Consider the following 19257-nt stretch of genomic DNA (forward strand, 5'->3'; position numbering starts at 1 on the left):
CATCTCATTGCAATCACAAAAATATACAGACTAATTCAACCGCTCAGACAGTCCCAGAATATGCCAGCTCGAATATGCATACACTCTCATACCAAATTCCATCCTGCAGAACACAAATACGCCAACAATCGTTTTTCCACATACAATCACAAACTGGAACAGCCTTTCTCTGAGTATTGTGATGAGATTTCAGTAGTAGTGGTTTTAGTAATATCAGAGGATAATTTGTTCGTCTTTAATGGTTTGAAAGAATAAAGAAAATAGAATGGTCATTAAAGATGGCATACTTCGATGTTAATTTTGATTTTCTCATAGGGTCTTTGCATCGGAAATAAACAGTTAGAAATAAGATTTTGTCTTGGATGCATGATTCTGTTTATTAGTTGTTATTGACTTTGAACTAACTGTCAGTAACTCAGTGCAAGTACTCTCAGATCGATCTGGTAATTCCTTTAGTGTCTTTTTGTTGTTAGGATGAATAAGTACCCGGTCACGTCCACCATATATGTGTTTTTGTTAGGTATATTTCTTTTGGTATCCATCTGATGAGTTGAGCCTTTTCAATGATTTTTATAGTACGCTCTTATGATATTCTGTTACACCAGTGTCACAGGTTAGGGGAGGAACAAAATCCTGCTAACATAAGTTTAACTCCACCACATGTTGTATGTATGTGTCTGTCCCAAGTCAAGTCAAGCGCCTGTAACTCAGTGGCTGTCGTTTATTGCTGTGTTACATATTTGTTTTTCGTTTAGTTTTTTTTTGTATATTAATCTATTATTTCTGTACGATTTGGCCCGGTCTCTTGTTGAGAGATGTCTCATTGGCAATCATACCACATCTTCTTTTATATACACTTTATTCCAAAGTTTGGAATAGACTATAAACGTATCACATAGTTAACTCAGACTGAAAACTTGCCGAGGGAAGCATGGTGACATATTTTCATAAAAGATAGTTGAAACTGAAAGAAAAATATTTAGACTGACTACAGGATTTAAAAAAAAAGATAAATTAGAAATATTAAAGAATGGAGAAAGACAGACCAAGGACGTATATTAGATTATTATTATTGTAAGTTATATATATACGTCCTTGGACAGACTATTAAAAAAAATTATAGCGTCTTTGTTTAAATTGCTCACATGGTAAAGTTGAGGATGAGCTTCATTTTTTATCGGAATGCCCTATCAAAAGACAATATTTTGGTTTAATATATTTCTAAAATGTATTATAATTTTAAAAACTTTAATAAGTCCTCCAAATTTTGAATGCTCATGACACAAGAAAATATATCTCAGGCTTATGGAAAAAAAGTGGGCTGATCGATATATTGGAGAGCCTGAGTGTTTTGAATAAAGGAGATCAGGTACTAAGTTGGTTAATAATTTGAGAATTAATGATTGTAATGTAATTTTATTATTTTATTGTGTACTTGTATTCATAATATAGATAGTCGTTGGCTCTCAGATTCTGACCATGCTAATATTCTAAATACACTGCATTTACATGTATACTGTGATGTTTATTTTCACTTGTAAATCAATTATGTCAAGCTGATTCTATGCCTTTTATTGAACCTGTAATTTGGGAAATAAAGATATTCTTTTTTAATCTATTCTATTCTGAAACCAGTTGTTTGCATGATACGGGTTATTAAAAGTCAGTAATTTAATATCAGAACTTGATTTTTGCAGCGCTGGCAACACATTCGTTGAACCATTTCCAGAAGTTTTACTGTATCCCGTTATGTGCTCAATAACTCCCACGCCTCATCTTGCAACCAATTTTAATCACAGCCAACAAAAAAACCACTGCCTACAAAAAGACTGATATTTGCGAAACTTCACGGTGAATGGACCGAAGTTTTTAAGGACCGAGATAACGTCCCAGTTTCGGCCACATGTCTTCATCAACTTCCGGTTCTAAAAGACGCACATCGCCACATGTGAAGGCTGAAAGGGAAAAGCATAAACAGCCATGGCAGGGGGGTCAGGACAAAGGGGTAACTTGTCTAAGAATGTCTTGCAAATGAAGGTAACACAATTGTCCTTTTTTAGTACTATACTTACATAGCAAGCATTTGTGCCGTGATACCATAGTTTTAACTTTTAAACAGGTTGGGACCCCCTCCCCCCCTCTCCTACAAAAGAAGAAAGATCGAAATACCTCTTAAAAGAGAGATTGTCCTTAGACAAGGGCCTATATTGCTGTTGTAGAAATGACTAAAGAAAAACCTATCCCTTTTTCAGTGTTCTAGGATTTTTTTGGCACCTTGACTTACCACGGGTAAGATCAATAAAAAAAGGCACTGGCTACGGTTACATGGAAATGTAACAATAATAAAAATATTATTGTTACATTGGAGACTAAATGCCGGAATGCATGGTTGGGTAAGGACCTGTTTAATTACGAATGTAACAATAATTATTGAGGCTACGGTTACATTGCGTTATTGTTACATGGGGGAAAAAAACAATGTACGATGGGACTAGTAATTTGTACTAAATAATAAAAGTTGAGGACATTTATTACATACATTTATAACATACAATTTATTTACTGTAATTTTTTATTTACAATGACAATTTCTACAAATTCAGTAAGTTGTTTTTAAAGTCCGACACATTATTGATGAACGAAATTACGTCCTCCACGGATACATACAGAATTTCTTAGTATTTAAGTTACAGTTAGCAAACTTTGCTTTTGATTATCAATTTGCGTCAAGTTATAAAGCTGTATGAAATGTATGTCTTGATATTCAGTTTCAGTTTCGTTTAAAACGCATCCCAAGTTTTATTTTTTTCACCATAAACAAAATTGGTCCAAAGTATAATGACAGTAATAAGAGTAGGTATGCAGTTAAATACTTTAAAAAAGTGAAACCATTGAACTATATTTTTCACCTTTGACAGTCACACTCCTATAATCTTGAGTAGTATCTTTAAGAACATCAAAACCATTAATACGTAGTAAAACTATTCAAGTTGTACACCATTTGTTGAATAATAATATTTTATTATTTATCAGTATTAAATTACAAGTATTGTTTTGTACATATGAAAGAATGAAGCAATAACGTAACAACTATAGAAGATTTAAGTTTAATCAATCTAGCGTACATTTCTGTTTTTCATGTAACAATAACGTAATGTAACCGTAGCCTCAGTAATTATTGTTACATTTGTAATTAATCGGTTCCTCACCCAACTTTGCATTCCGGCAATTAGTCTCCAATGTAACAATAATATTTTTATTATTGTTACATTTCCATGTAACCGTAGCCAGTGCCATAAAAAAATTACTTACCCACATCTAAAAGTTAAATCCGCCAACCAATGCGGACGGCGCAAAAAAAACGATTTCTTACTAAATTTGACAAATATGTTATAGTTATTACTATGTCATTTATTAAGAGCTATAATAAATGCAACTGTAAGTTTATTTTCCTCCGATGACAAGAAAAAAAATTGTTTATGTCCCGATTTAAGCACCAGTTATCAATCCGGATTTTCCGATTTTACCGACACCGTGACCGACTTTTAGAATGATAGGAGAAGAATGTGGTCTCTTTTGCGCTTGATTACACCTAGTAAACGAGTGCTTGAATAAAAGCGCCGATAGACATCGACAAAATCTTCGATCTTTTATCAAAGTTTTTTCTCGTGATTTAATAAAAATAAAAAGCAGATATGGGAAAATTGAAGAGGACCGGGAAATTTCAAGAGTTTTTCAGCTTCCCCGAACTTGAAAATTGACTTACCACCGGGTGACAAAGGCTAAAAAATGACTTACCCGTTGTCCTAATCCACTTACCCCGGGTAACGGGTAATGGGAATCCTAGAACACTGCTTTTTACTTAAAAAGAATTAAGTGGAAATTTTTAAAAAAATGGGAGTACCAGGTTTGTATAGAACAGAACAGAACATATTTTATTTCCAATTAAGGGCCCATAGGGGCATACAGAGCATACATGAATAAGGAAAAAGAATATTGATTTGCATAGATACATAGATACAAACATTTTTTTTACATATACATGTAGTTACAATACAATACACCTTATCGCTATTTGTCCGCCATTGCTGGATATCACACAGGTTCCCGTAAAATTTAAGAGGGTCAGGATTGGGGGGGGGGGGGGGGGGGGGGGGGGGGGGGGGTCTGTTATTCTGTAAACATTTAATTTTCACCCCTTTTTTCTCTAATCTTCATTTTTTTTGCCCGTTATTCTCTAATCTTCATTTTTTAAGGGCATTATTCTGTAATCATTTAACCCCATCCAAACCCTTATATTAAGGTATTTTATGAGTCGAGTGTTTGCAGTTCACAGTAATAATTATATTTCTCTTATTTATAGAGTTGCAGAGTTTACATTAGCCAAGTACATGTACTATCAAATTCTTACTACTGACTACTTACTGTCAATTATTTCAAATATGGTTGATTACATAGGGAATCACTGAAGCGCCCTTTTATACCTGTCAACCAAGTAATTTTAATGAAATTGACAAATTAATTCCAATTTATATTATAAGTAACAAGAATGTGTCCCCAGTACACGAATGCCCCACTCGCACTATCATTTTCTATGTCAGTGGACCGTGAAATTGGGGTAAACCCTCTAATTTGGCATTAAAATTTAAAAGATCATATCATAGGGAACATGTATACTAAGTTTAAAGTCGATTGGACTTCAACTTCATCAAAAACTACCTTGACCAAAAACTTTAACCTGAAGCGGGACAGACGAACGAACGGACGGACAGACGGACGAACGGACGCACAGACCAGAAAACATAATGCCCCTCTACTATCGTAGGTGGGGCATAAAAATGCATGACTGTATCTTAAAACTAAATAATTATATCCAAAGTTTATGATTAAAATAATTTATCTTGCAAACATTATCCAAAAGTACATGTTAAAAATCTATTTATATTTACTATTAAACTGTCTTTATTACAATAAGCCTGAAAAATAGGGAGATTTCATTTTTGACATCTGACGTCAGACACGCGAAGCAATGAATGTGTTTTTAATTTGATGGATGCTTGTGTGCTTTTTTTTAAATTGTTTGTTTTAAGATTGTAACACAGTGATGACTGCTGTACCCATATTTTGACAATTTTATTTATTGTGTCTGTTTTGTTCACACATCGTTTTGATGAGACTTGTAAAAGTGAGAGGTTTAGCGCTATAAAACCAGGTTCAATTTACCTTGGAAAATGCCAGTACCAAGTAAGGAATATGACAGTTGTCGTCCATTCTTTTGATGTGTTTTGTCATTTGATTTTGCCATGTGATTAGGGACTTTCCGATAGAATTTTTCTCGAAGTTCAGTATTTTTGTGATTTTTACTTTTTACATTATACATGTATATCAATAGACCTAAAACAAATAGATCTAGGAATTCTTTTATCTAGATCATGACATTTAAAGGTTAAAATTTTAATACAATGTACATTTATTAGTCTGTATCTCAACCATAAATAATAATTTCCAGATGAGGCAGGAAATGTTTATTATTGATATTGAACAATTGGAGTTATTCCTCTTTGAACTGATTTTTTCTAAACCATTTTGAAATATTCTTTTTCTTTTGGGGTGTAGGGCAGAGGTCCTTTGTTTTGACTTTATTCATTTCTTAAAAGCACAATCTTGGACAAATCTATACATACTGGTTTGAAAAAAGGCTTTGAGAATTTGATCAATGTAAAAATTTTCAATTCCCTTAGACCACAAGACAAGGCTAAAACATTTTAACAGTTGTCCAGCAAAAAGTTCCTTAAAATAACAAGACAATATAGAAAAGATGCTGGCAAATTTAGTTCATATATTTTTTTTCCTTCCAGTTTATGCAAAGAAGTGCATTAAGAATTGAAAAAGAGAAGTCTGAAGAAGAACAGAAGCGAGTTATTGATGATGAACATTGGGTTCTTGATCTTCCAGAAACTAAACAGAAAGAGTATGTATTTTTAAAAAATCTATTACAGCAGTGTACACAAATTGACCATGTCATTGCAAAAATATGAGAAAACTTAAGACAACCAACAGCCTTCAAAAATACAACATAGAAATCTAAAGACTTGAAAACAAATGCTTTTCTAGATTTGTCTTAATCAGGAACGCTCAAACTGAAATATAGATAAACCATGGAAGTATAAATATGTAAGAAAGATAAGAGCTAAATGACTAATAACTGATGATCAAAAAGATACCAGGCTAATATTTTTCTAGGTGAGGTTTGTAAGTTGTACACATAGTCATATACTTGAATCATACAATGTAAGTCTACCTTTTATATTGCATTGACCAGCATGATCAGTGTTTAGGTTTTCTGGAATTTTGCTATTCTCACCAATTTTTCATGACAGTTTGACAATATTTGTTATGTACATGTACATGTAGATTGCTTGTGAAAAGTCTCTGACATAAATCATTTGACATAGACCTAATTTTTATGCTCCAGTGGAGCATAAAAAGACCAGTAGTCAGGCTAAGTTTAAGGATGAGATAGTTTTTTCTGTATTTAAACTATAAATATGTGTTTTGGTTTTGTTTGTTGGATTGTCATATTATTGATGTATACCCATAACTTTTTGTTTTAAAATGAAAGCTATAGTTTTTGACAATATTTTATATTTTGATTTGTTGTTATCAGTCTGACATGTGTCCTTTTGCTTAGACTTAAGAACTCTCTTTGCAGCAGCTCCAACCCAAGGTTAGCAATATAAAAGTATGATACTGATTTTAGAGAGCACTTTATGTGCTTCTGAAGTAATATGTACTTGAGATGCAAGTAAAGACTCATAGTTTGAGATAAGAAGTGTGTATTTTTCAAAATTTCTCTCAGAAAATAACTACGAGTAGATATGATAATGCAACAACTGCCTAATTGGCTAATTTATAATGACAAAAGTTTTTTTGATGACACTCTCCTGTCATTACCACTCATATTAAAAAAAGAGAGAAAGAGAAAAAAAAATTATAATGTAAATGATAACATAATTAAAAGTAATAACAATATTCTTTTGTTTTAAGGAGCAAGTTTATTACAGAACCAAGTATCCTGAGAATTGAAGACCTGAAATTTGGCAGATTTTCATTCAATGGTTGTAACCCTGAAATTGAGGTATATTTAATATTCAATGACTGAATTGTTGAGTTGAGTTGTCTCCTTTTATTCATATTTCATCATGTTGACACTGGATATTATTCAGCAGGAAATCTCCCATAGATTGATTGGAATGATATGAAATTTGTCATATTCCCCATTTTCATTCTCAATTTTATATAATCTATAAACTGATCATGGTATATAGTGTGTCAATTTTAATTCAATGCTTTTGCTGGAGGCTTTATGAATAGATTTACTACAGTAGCATTGTATTTTCTACTGTTTTTCTCCATTCTTCATCCGCTCAGTAGACTGTTGGTAGCGTGATTGTCTTGTATGCAGAATGTTTTAGGTTTTATCCTGGGCTGGGTCAAAGCAGACTTGATGTAATGTGGTATCTATTGCTAACGGAGACATTGACTGGTTAGCTTTTAAGTCCAAATATTATGTGTCCTAGTAGGGTGACTTGTCCTGCTGCTGATGGTACTTATTGAATTCACAAGTTAATAATCCAGCTTAGTATATGGGTATAATACAAAGCAGGGTCCATCATGTCTAGTGTTGTTCTCATATGCATTTATTTTTTACCAGTGGATATTCGACTTCAATCAAATCATTCCAGTTTCCTAATAAAGAATTTTTTTATTGAAAATTCATTGAGCATGGCTGCATTCAAAATTAGAAATATGCATTCCTGTTTATTGCTAGTGTAGAACTTTTGAAAAGATAACATACTTTTCTTGGCTTTTGGTACACACATTATCAAACTATGTCTAGATGCATACTTTTCATAAATCTTCCAATAACACTTTTTTGCACACATCTTCTTATCAAACTTTTTTCACATAAGTAGTTTTTTGATTTTTGAATAGTGGAATTCTGAATTATTTTCTCATATTTTGTATTTTAGAAAATGATGAAAGCAGCTGCAACAGAGAAGGAGAATGCACGTTCTGAGGCTGTAGAAAAAGAACTGAGGGTTGATGATGAAGAGATGGCAGGAAGGTAAATTTGTTTTGTAATATAATATTTCTTTATTGAAGTGATATCTTTACTTTTTAACATGGTATCAACAAACAATTTTAAATGTTATTTGCTGCTTACATACAGATAAAACATAGATGGAATATTTTTCAACCTCAATATACACTTAGTGACACTGAAATTGAAAAGTTGGAAGGATTAAACAATTACAAAGTTGTAAAGCTTTCAAAACCCAATATGCCAAATCTGCTACAGTCTAGCTACTACAAATTCGGGTAGAAAAATATTTTAATTGTTTTAAATAGACGGTTCAATCTTATGACATCAAATTTACCGAAAATGACTACTGGGTAATCATTCTTGTCTAGTGATACAAAAAAAAATCCATCAACAATGATATTGACCCAGTTATTGTATTAACTTCTGAATATATTCAATTCAGTAAATTTCACCCTAGTGGAGAAGTTTGCTCTCTAACATGTGATCAGCTTCTGTAAATTAACAAGAAAATCTGTTTATAACCATTGTCTCATAATTACAAAATTAAATACACTGTGTTTTCAAAAAAAAGAAATATATAACACTGTTTTTATTGTTAATCTTTAAAATCAGATTACATATTTATCAAATGAATTTGTATTTTATAGATATAAGACATTGTTTGGAACAATTGCAAAGAAATTTGCAAAAAAACGACAAAGATCTGCTTTAACAGAAGAAGAGGAGGCAACGACCACAGAGGTCAAACAAAGGGTCAGAGCGTTCTTAAAACCAAAAGATGATTGAAGCTGTTACATGTAACAGGAAAGTGTGATACTATCAGAACATATGACTTACTAAGACAGTAAGAAAACATGACATTGTTGACGCTTTTGAAGAGTACAATGGCTCTCAGTTATTCAATACATAGTAAGCTGAAGAGAAAAGACTGTGTATGGGTAGTTGTTATATTATTTTAAATGTTTTACACATTTATCATTGTAATATTCAAAGGTTAAAATCAGTTATGATGTTAGTAAAAGTTAAAACCATGGTATATAAAGTAATGATGACTCATAGTCAGACAAATCTAGGGATGCTGTAAAATATGTAAACTCCAGTATTTATGAAAGATGTGGCAGAGGGGACATCAAATTTCACCCTTGCCTTTCTGTATGTCTTATCTATATGCTTAATTTGCCTCAACCTAAAATTATGAAACTCATAAGCAATGCCTATTCATTCTCCATTTATTTATCAATTGTTTCAGTCTGGATAAAACTACATGTATTAAGGATATTGGTCCTTTAAGATAAATAATGAAAATTGATCATTGATTAATTGTCATCAATACAAATTAAAATGTGAAGAACAGAAATGTCAACATTTTTTTTGTGTCCCTCTTGCTCCAAAAAAAATACATGGGTAGAGGTTCAAATTTTATTTAAATAATGAAAGGTCCAGGACCATTTGAAGTTTTAAGTGAATGGTCCTCCATAAGAAATTAATGGTCCTGTTTAAAGCATCAGTGTAAATTAAGGTAGGTCCTTGACTTTCCTAATTTAATAATAAATAGTCCTCTTCTAGAAAAGACAAGTCTCAGACCTCTGACCCACACTAATTTGAACCCCTGTGTGCGATACCGTGATTGTAAGATCAGTCCAAATGAAATGGGATATTCAGAAAATGATATTACAAATGTAGTACCATTATGTAGAGATCTATGTATCCTTTGAATCGACTTATTTTTCTTTTACATCAAATTACTGATTGTGTTTTAAAGTTGAAAAGTTATTTATCATTGAAAATAATTTTTAATAGATGGTTATATTAAATGAATTTTGTTATATTGTTAAATTGAATACATTTTGAACATATATTTATTGCAAGATCTATTTTATGGCAATTGTGTATGAACATATATTTTAATAGATATTTATAACCGCTATAACAAGTATTTAAGAATCTTCTATTTACAATATTTATGGAAAGATGTATTTAATTTTTTTTGTAATTAAGCCTAAAATAAATTGACATTAATTCAACATATGCACTTTGTGTGTTAGTTTGGTTAAAGCAAACTTCACAGTTATTTTGTTACAGATTTACAGAATTTGAAAATTTTGTAACTTTTTGAATACTGCATGCTATGTATAGTGGATTTAGTATTGTTTATAACAAGACTTATCATAGAAATATATTACAATATTGTAATGAAGTTGCATAACTTGCTTGTTGAATAAATTATTATTGTTGAAATTTGTTTTCTTCAAGGTGACCATAGATTTTCTCAAAAAGATGAAATACTGAATTCCTTTGGCAAAGTAATGTTTTGGGTAAATATTGCATAAAAACCCATATTTCACCAGCTGCATAAATATATTATCCTAGCCTCACACAGTTTTGAGCGTTCATACGAGGTGAACATAGCCCTGGCTTTTTAATCCATGCCCATGTTAAGCAATTGATTAAAAATATTTACTCAGATATTCAAGTTGTAAAATGATATATATGTGTATAATATAAAAAAGAAGATGTGGTATGATTGCCAATGAGACAACTATCCACAAAAGACCAAAATCAGTGTTCTAGGATTTTTTTGGCACCTTGACTTACCACGGGTAAGAACAATAAAAAAATTACTTACCCACATCTAAAAGTTAAATCCGCCAACCAATGCGGACGGCGGGGGTCTGGTGGCCGCTCAAAAAACTTTTATGACATGCTTTAAATTATGTGTTGTGAAGTTTGTCTGAACAAAGCTGGATTCGGATACGATTGAATTTTGTACAAAATTTAAAAAAACCCGATTTCTTACTAAATTTGACAAATATGTTATAGTTATTACTATGTCATTTATTAAGAGCTATACTAAATGCAACTGTAAGTTTATTTTCCTCTGATGACAAGGAAAAAAATCGTTTATGTCCCGATTTAAGCACCAGTTATCAATCCGGATTTTCCGATTTTACCGACACCGTGACCGACTTTTAGAATGATAGGAGAAGAATGTGGTCTCTTTTGCGCTTGATTACACCTAGTAAACGAGTGCTTGAATAAAAGCGCCGATAGACATCGACAAAATCTTCGATCTTTTATCAAAGTTTTTTCTCGTGATTTAATAAAAATAAAAAGCAGATATGGGAAAATTGAAGAGGACCGGGAAATTTCAAGAGTTTTTCGGCTTCCCCGAACTTGAAAATTGACTTACCACCGGGTGACAAAGGCTAAAAAATGACTTACCCGTTGTCCTAATCCACTTACCCCGGGTAACGGGTAATGGGAATCCTAGAACACTGAAAATGACACAGACATTAATAGCTATAGGTCACTGTATGGCCTTCAACAATGAGCAAAGCCCATACCGCATAGTGAGCTATAAAAGGTCCTGATAAGACAATGTAAAACATGTGTATAAGTATACTTGACAAGACAAATATTATTTTTGTTGTGCATTGCATATGCAGCACATGGAAAATCATTAAAATTCCTCCCCTGCAAATGCTAATTAGATCTGTTCCAAATTTTTCCCTTGCAACAAGAACTCCACACGAAAATGTTCCGTTTAATATTTACTATATAAAATATATTAAATTTTATCATTCCTCTGTTAAGATCCATGTAGCAAGCAATGAGAAGTGCAGATTATTGGAGCTATGTGTAAAATTGGATAAAAATGTTGCTATGCCAATAAAATCTTAAGATACTAACTTAAAGTATTTATGTCATGAATGAAACATGCCAGTTACCTGTAAATGTGTGCAGTTAGCAGAAAAGTTCTGTCAAATAAAAGCAATCTTCACCGTTCAGTGCTCACAAACAGTTTGAGTTAGCTCTGATATCTTGGGGTATATCCTATTCTATAGTTGTCCATTGTACATTTACTTTACTGAAACCTATTTTAATTTTGATTCTGTAGAATTGATATTTTTTTTGGAACACTATTCTTGGGAAAAGGACATATGTTCATTTTCTTGTTAGTTTATATGCATGAGAGTGTACCAAGAACAGTAAAGTTAGGTAGCAAGCTTGACAATAAAATCAATAATACCTTTGTCGACAATAGATGTTTCTAGCCTATCATGATGGGATGAGTGCAAAATTTTTGCTGTCCTATTATGGTATGACATCATCGTCTTCCAAATAAATTTGATTCTAGACATTAACTTCAGTATATTATTAAAGTGTATGGATCTTTATGAAAGTGTACTACAAGGTCCATACCACAAAAGGGACTTGTTATTGATTTTAGTAATTGTCCTAACCGTTTGGGGATTAGAGGCCAAATGAGGATTTTCTTGTTTCAGGTCAATAACTTATGTAATTGTATATGGATCTCTTAGAAATTGTACCACAAATTTCCATGTCTTTACGTTATTGATAGATTTTGGTGGTTAGTGCCCAAATCGTTAAGGCATAAAAAGAGGAAACATAACCAAAGAATAAATCATTTTTTGGTTTCCTGACACTAACTTGAGTGTAAGTATGGATCTCTATGATATTGTACAAGGTTCTGTAGCAAAAAAGGAAAGTTTAAATTGATATCTGGGGTTATGCCGCTTATGCAGTTATGGCTCTAACTATGTAGGAATAAGAGGCTGAAAGCAATTGTTTTCTAATACTTACCTTCGTATAAATTGTTTATTTCTTGATTGATATTTCAAATCTAATGGTATATTTAGATTTTATACTACTGCAAAATGTTTGTGGTTGTATATTGGTATTATGTCGTCGTCAGCGTCGTCTGAAGACCTAATTTAACATAGTAATGTTGCTCATTTCATTTTGCTATTATCTCTTTGTCTCACATTTACAAGAATATATATCTCTGGAATGATACCAAAAAATTATCAAAAGCAAAAGCCTGAGTTCAGCAATCACAACAACAGGGTAAAGTTTGTAGTAATTTAATCCTGTCAATCTTAATGTTGTGTTTAAATTTTATGCATATTTGTTTAAGCATTTTGAAGGTCAGTGTTGAAATGACACGACAGATGGTGGCATGAGACAGGGGTATATAAGAAATAAGAAGTTCCTCCAACTTTCACATATACATATGTTCTGATTTGAAATGGCACACTCTCAGGAGTCATTGTTGGAATCAATCAAAGTAAAAAATACACAGTATCATTTTTATATTTATCATAAACATTATAATTCATATAAATTTACCAAAAATGTAATTATAAATATATGTACATTGACAAAAGACATGGGCAGTGCTAATATTTAAATACTACAATGTTGACTATGTATTGCTCTGAGTCTCTATTGACAAAATACATCACTAGAATTAAGGTCATGATCAACTCTTATAATCTCATGAATTTCCAAACTAACAACTTATATCAATCTTTTTGCACAAATCTTACAAAGCATGTACTTAACACTGAATAAGAAGGAAAATTCCAGTGTATTATCACAGTATTGTTGTCTCTTAACTTTTGAAATAACATTTGACATATCAACATCCCAACATTTCTTTGTATCCATTGTTTTGACTAGACTGAAGACTGGATTTAGGTTTGCATTGCATCAATTGATTTTTAGATGTTAGACTGACGGTAATGCATCAGGATGGGGTAACCATGTATGTGACAATTTCTCCTTTTCCTTTCAAAAGTGTCATTCCTTTTAAATGGCAATTGAATCCTGCATCTATTAAAATTTCTGCATTCTTCTCTGTAACCTGTAAGAAGAGATATAACACATGATTTACTTGAAATTTTAGACTAATATATATATTTTTAATTTTTTCTAGTAATGACTTAAAGGGAAAATAAATGCTGTCTAATTTTTTTTTTTATAAATAGGAAAAACTTTTTAAGAAAGGCTTATTGGATAAAGTCATATAAAAGTTGTAAGCACCATGCTTGTAAGACATCTCCTTTTCTACTCTCCAAAAACTGATCACATAGATTTCCAAAATACGTTCCCTGTCACATAAACAGTGCTAGGTAGTCTTTAAATTCCCCAAATTTTTCCATTATCATATACATTTAAAATTATCTGCTTGTAAAATAAAGAAAGAGTTAGTCCTTCAACATCCAGAAATTGTTGTTTATTCAGATAACATTTTTGAATCCTTTGATATTGAATAAAAATATTAACTGATCAAGCTCACATAACATATCCCCCCCCCCCCCCCCCCCCCCCCCCCACACACATAAAGGGGAAAAGCTTATAGTGACTGTCTTCCATTTAAATTTATTCTGATAAAGGAATTCATTGGAGATTTTGATGAGAGGAAACCTTTATACAAATATGATAAGGATCTGATAGAAAATGATGGCCCTATCAACAAGAGCAACTACAGGATACATTTGAAGACAATTTACAGATCATTCCCAGACCAAATATTAAATCATTCCCTTTAAAGAAGCCAAGAAAACTTTGATGAAAATTTCTATGTATAATGAGTGTTGAAAAATGTCAAGCTATGGGCAAACAGGAATTGGCTACATTGCAGTTATAAATATTTCTTACTCACTACCACTCAACATTATCAAAATTCTTTCCTTTTCTTAAAATGAAAAAAAAAACATTGATGAAAGTTTTCTTTCACTCATACAGATGGACAAGGTCAAGTTGTTACTAGTTCAGCTTCTGCCTTGGCAAAGCAGGATAAAAGTAGATTGGCACTGATTTTTGAACTTGTCCAAGACATTGTTGATATCAAATCTGGTAAGGATTGTATACATGAAAGAGAGCACAAAATCAGACCCTGATATATCTAAGTCCCCTTCAACATATCACAAAGGGGAGGTTGAAATGAAGAAACAACCTTGAATCAAAATGATATTTTCATCTTTAAAAAGTAGCTAATTGCTATCAAAAATTATTTTTGTGTGGCTCTTGCATTCTTCTTAATTAAGGGGGCTCGCGGGTCTAAATCATTTTTTTTAATTTAATATAGGATTTCTATATATTTTTCTATAAATGAACTTTATCTTATACTTAATAGAAAAATGAAATAAAAAAATGGGGTCACCGTTCATTTACGCTCACAATCTGCCTTCGAAAGAAGCATACATTTTTGTTAATGTCCTTTTTTTCTGTTGAACTAATAGGAGAAATAGCTGTAATATAGAAATAAAAAAATAACTAAATTACAGAAATCGCTTAAATTTTACAATTGTTTAGTTTATGTACAGCTTAATCCAAAACAACAATAAAAAATATAGGTCACCGATGAGTTAAAAAAAATTTTCAATTTTAATGCCAAAAAATGGCATTTTTGCACCAAAGGGAGATAATCTGGAGCTTTTTCAATGATATCTACATTTTAAAAGTCATCTGCGGCCAACAAGAATTGATTTTTTGGAATGATTTTAGTACCATATGATAAAGTAACAACTACTTAAGGTAATAAATAAAATTTGTAATGAAAAATAAATGTTTAATTTTTTTCTGAAAATCTTATACCCGCGAGCCTCCTTAAGCCAAAAATGTTTAGAAAAGGTATTTTTTTTAGAAAAAGACCAGGCATTTGTCACTTGAATGACAGCATTGTGCTAATGTAGAATTAAACCAAGCTGATAATTACATTTCCTAAAATCTTTGTATAAAAATATTATTAGTTTGTTATTTAACACTTTATTCTCAAATTTTAATTTTTGTTAAATTTACAGGATCAGATTATCTAAACAAAGTAATTGTTTACCTGTATCTTATCTTCTTCACTTGTGGAATCCAGCCTGCTAGCTACATTAACAGCATCTCCCCATATGTCATACAATGGCCTTTTAGCACCAATAACACCTGCTGTTACAGGACCAGTGTTGATACCTTAAAAAGACGAATAACTCTTTTTATTGAATATAACTCCAATGAAAAATAAACTTTGAGACCTACTGCAAATATTTTTTACATATATGCAATTAAAAAATTCAAGAAGCCTACATCCTCTTAATATTTACACAAGGTCATGCTTTTTACAGACTGTTTTTGATGTCTTATATTTACATCATTTGGAGGTAATAAGTTAAATTTGAAATATAAATTAGCTTTCAATAACTATGTACTCTTATGTTGGTGTGTTTTGTTAGACGCTTTTTGTGCTTAATACAAATCTGAAGGTCTAGGCCCCAACTAACAGATTTCTATATTTTTTTCTTTTGTTGCAGGTACTGTTACACCACTCATTTCTTATTTATTTTTCATTTCTTTAAAAAATTTACACATTTGAACTTTTCTATAATATGTCAATATCTTTTAAGCATTTTTTTCGATGCAGTAGAACTTGATCATTTGGAAATAAATGAAAAATACTCAATTTTGCTATAAAGACTACAAAGAGGCTTCTCCAAAAAGACAGTTCTTGTAACAACTCACCAGACACAATGATAGACAAAACTTTTCATGCACATTACTTAAAGTCTGTTTACCTTTGTTTTGACTCATTTACAACTTTTAAAGTCTGGATGATTTTAATAGAACTTGACATATTGACCTATTTATTCTTGAATAAAGTATTATGACCTCCACATGTCCTTTGGTCTTAAGTGGTGTTGGGTTGCTGTCTACTAGTATGTCACATATACTCCATATCTTCTGTTAATACTATTATGATTAATTGTTTTACAATATGTCTGCTTTACCTGCTCTTAATTTAAACTGATATGTATTTGTTGTAATAGTCTCCAGTTCTGACATCATTTTCAATGCAAACTGCGTCATGGTAACAACATTTGACCTGTGTGACGATTCTGCATTAGAACAGAGATCTGGTTTTAATCCTGTCACAGCCATGTATGTACTTCCAATCACTTTGATTTTTTCTACTTTGGAAAACTCTGGCAAAAGTAACATCTGAAATCAAATGGTTTTTTTTCTTATTATAAAAAGACTTATTTTAAACATTCATACAATGTTCAAATGATGATGAAAATTATCTATATCATATGAAGGAAAATTGTACAGTCCATTATACATTAATTTTAATATATCAATGTCATTTAAATAAGTAATGTAAATCAAAAAATAATTTTGTGTGTGTATTAAACTAGTTGATGTGCTGGGAACAATTTTGCACACTAGCCTAGGTAACTATAGGTAACAGTAACAGGACAATATGTAACCAAACAAGTTAACTCTTTTTTTTTAAACTTGGTTCGACATGAGATCAGCCAATGACTGCATATTCAATGCAAGCAAGTTTTAAACATAGACCATAAAGTGGGAAATTATGACAGAAGGATTCTTCTCATTAATTTGGCCATGAAGACAAATGCAGAAAACAACACAAATCAACAAATTTAAGTCCTCATTAGAATCTGTAATTTTGATAAACAGACACCTTTACATTGAATGATAGATCTGTACTGAGGAAAGATTAGATGTATTTAAAGAATACCTGATCAAACTTTGCAATAATATTATTGAGTAGTTCTATACACTGTCTAGCTGCACTTTCTTGGTAGAACTCCTTAAAATTTGGTATGGAGGCAAACATAATACAGACATTTTCATGGCTTTCACTGTATAATTCCTGAAATAAAATATAATAGTTCATTATTTGTGTGCTTGAAAAATGTTGTGTTCATTCCATATTTCTAAACTATAACTTTTTATTTTTTTATAACTTTTCATATAATTTGATTACTAAATTTGACAGGAAGAAACAAACATATTCTTTTTTACTCAAAGACCCACCCTGTAAAGTTATGTTTTCAGTTGAAAACAGTCACAGTGTCAACATTTTGTAATTCCACTGTTCAAATACAGATGCATGTTTTCTTCCAATGTCTTGTGAACATCTGAATGAAATTATTTGATAAAGAAAGATAATTATTATTTTTGAATTCAATGGACCATAAAAGTGGCATTATTATACTTTCTTCTAGTAAAGCCGTTTTGGGGAAATAACAGCATGATTATTTCAAAATATTTCATTTTGTCTAAAACAAGGTCTTAATGTATCAGATTCTGTATTGTATAAGTCTTCAATATGATTGTGTGTTCTTTATTACTGGATGATAAGCTACTTTCTAAATGATTTTTTTTCAAATGCTTTTGACTAAAGAAGACAGGAGGACATTTGAAGGTGTTAAATAAAATTACCTGATCCTTAGCTTGATCAGTAAGAAAATATTCAGCTACATGTGATGGTAGAATATTCTCCAATAACTTCATATTAAGTGAAGCAGAGTTCTCTGATAACCTAGCCTCTGTTCTACACTGGTCTTTCAATAGAAAGTTAAGTCTGTTCATAAACTCTACCTACAACAAAACACCACATTATAAAAAAAAACAATCAATCAATAAAACAAAATATAATATAATTGAGCTGTTGACAAGTTGTGTTTGCAATAAAGCTTAAACTTAAAGGCCATCTCAAATTGCAGTGAGGTGCCAGTTTTATGTTTGCCTTGTGTTGAAGGCCTCACTTTGAGATGAAGAACAGCCCTAAAAGTGCTGTTTATTTGCTTTTGGTTTATTTTTTTCTGTGCATGCACTGATTTTGTTTAATGGACAGATACCATACCCGTAGCCAGGGGGGTTCGGGGGGTTCTCACGAACCCCCCCCCCCCTTGAAATCAAATAAGCACTGTTAAAGTCAACATTTTGTTCAAATTGTGACTGTGAAAGTCGAGTTCGTGAGTCCAACGAACCCCCCCCCCCCTGGAAATTCCTGGCTACGAGCCTGGATACCCCATGCATATCCTTTGTTTTTCTATTGTACCCAGTATATCTTGACAGATTTGTAAATCAATTTTAAATTTTGGTTTTGCTTGAATTTGGAGATCATTCTTGTAACTATAAATTATCACAAATGGCATTGATTCTGTATGTGCCTGTTCCAAGTTAGTAGCTGTAATTCAGTGGTTGTGGTTTGTTCTTGTTTATCAATATTTTTTTTTTCGTTTATTGTTTTGTATATTTATAAGGCAGTCAGTTTTTTTGTTTAAATTCTTTAAAACATTTGTCATTATTTGGTCTCTGGTGGAGATTTTTCTCATTGGCATCTTCATATTTTTATATTTTCTTAATAAAAGGTGCTTACTGTTCTGAATTTCTTGTCTTCATGGAAATTTCAGTTATTTTGACAAAAAATCCTTAACTTAAGGTCTTAATAATAAATACACACATACCTGTCTACAGAAATATACTAAAGCCACAAACATAACTCCTGTATATACTGAACCCAATACTGACAGAGACCTACAAAT

The 19257-nt window shown here is 31.6% G+C and overlaps 2 protein-coding genes across 9 annotated transcripts in view; one reads left to right on the forward strand and one right to left on the reverse strand.

Moving 5' to 3' along the window:
• Nucleotides 1-1904: 1904 nt before the first annotated feature.
• LOC139525445 (M-phase phosphoprotein 6-like) lies at nt 1905-10345 on the forward strand. The gene is made up of 5 exons (XM_071320779.1): nt 1905-2037; nt 5859-5971; nt 7048-7138; nt 8034-8128; nt 8755-10345. Exons 1-5 carry the CDS (start codon nt 1981-1983, stop codon nt 8891-8893), a joined length of 495 nt encoding a protein of 164 aa, XP_071176880.1. The 5' UTR covers nt 1905-1980; the 3' UTR covers nt 8894-10345.
• Nucleotides 10346-13209: 2864 nt separating this feature from the next.
• Nucleotides 13210-19257, reverse strand: part of LOC139525446 (adenylate cyclase type 2-like) — a 74591-nt gene continuing 68543 nt past the window's right edge. For all 8 annotated transcript variants that reach the window (XM_071320782.1, XM_071320780.1, XM_071320783.1 and 5 more), the window contains 6 exons: nt 19180-19249; nt 18149-18307; nt 17442-17576; nt 16687-16897; nt 15750-15874; nt 13210-13775 (listed from right to left, as the gene is read on the reverse strand). In XM_071320782.1, the coding sequence (XP_071176883.1) occupies nt 13659-13775; nt 15750-15874; nt 16687-16897; nt 17442-17576; nt 18149-18307; nt 19180-19249 (817 nt within the window). In that variant the 3' untranslated portion in view covers nt 13210-13658. The remainder of the gene's footprint in view (nt 13776-15749; nt 15875-16686; nt 16898-17441; nt 17577-18148; nt 18308-19179; nt 19250-19257) is intronic.

The sequence above is a fragment of the Mytilus edulis genome, chromosome 5, assembly GCF_963676685.1.
Source record: "Mytilus edulis chromosome 5, xbMytEdul2.2, whole genome shotgun sequence".
NCBI classification, from domain to species: domain Eukaryota; kingdom Metazoa; phylum Mollusca; class Bivalvia; order Mytilida; family Mytilidae; genus Mytilus; species Mytilus edulis.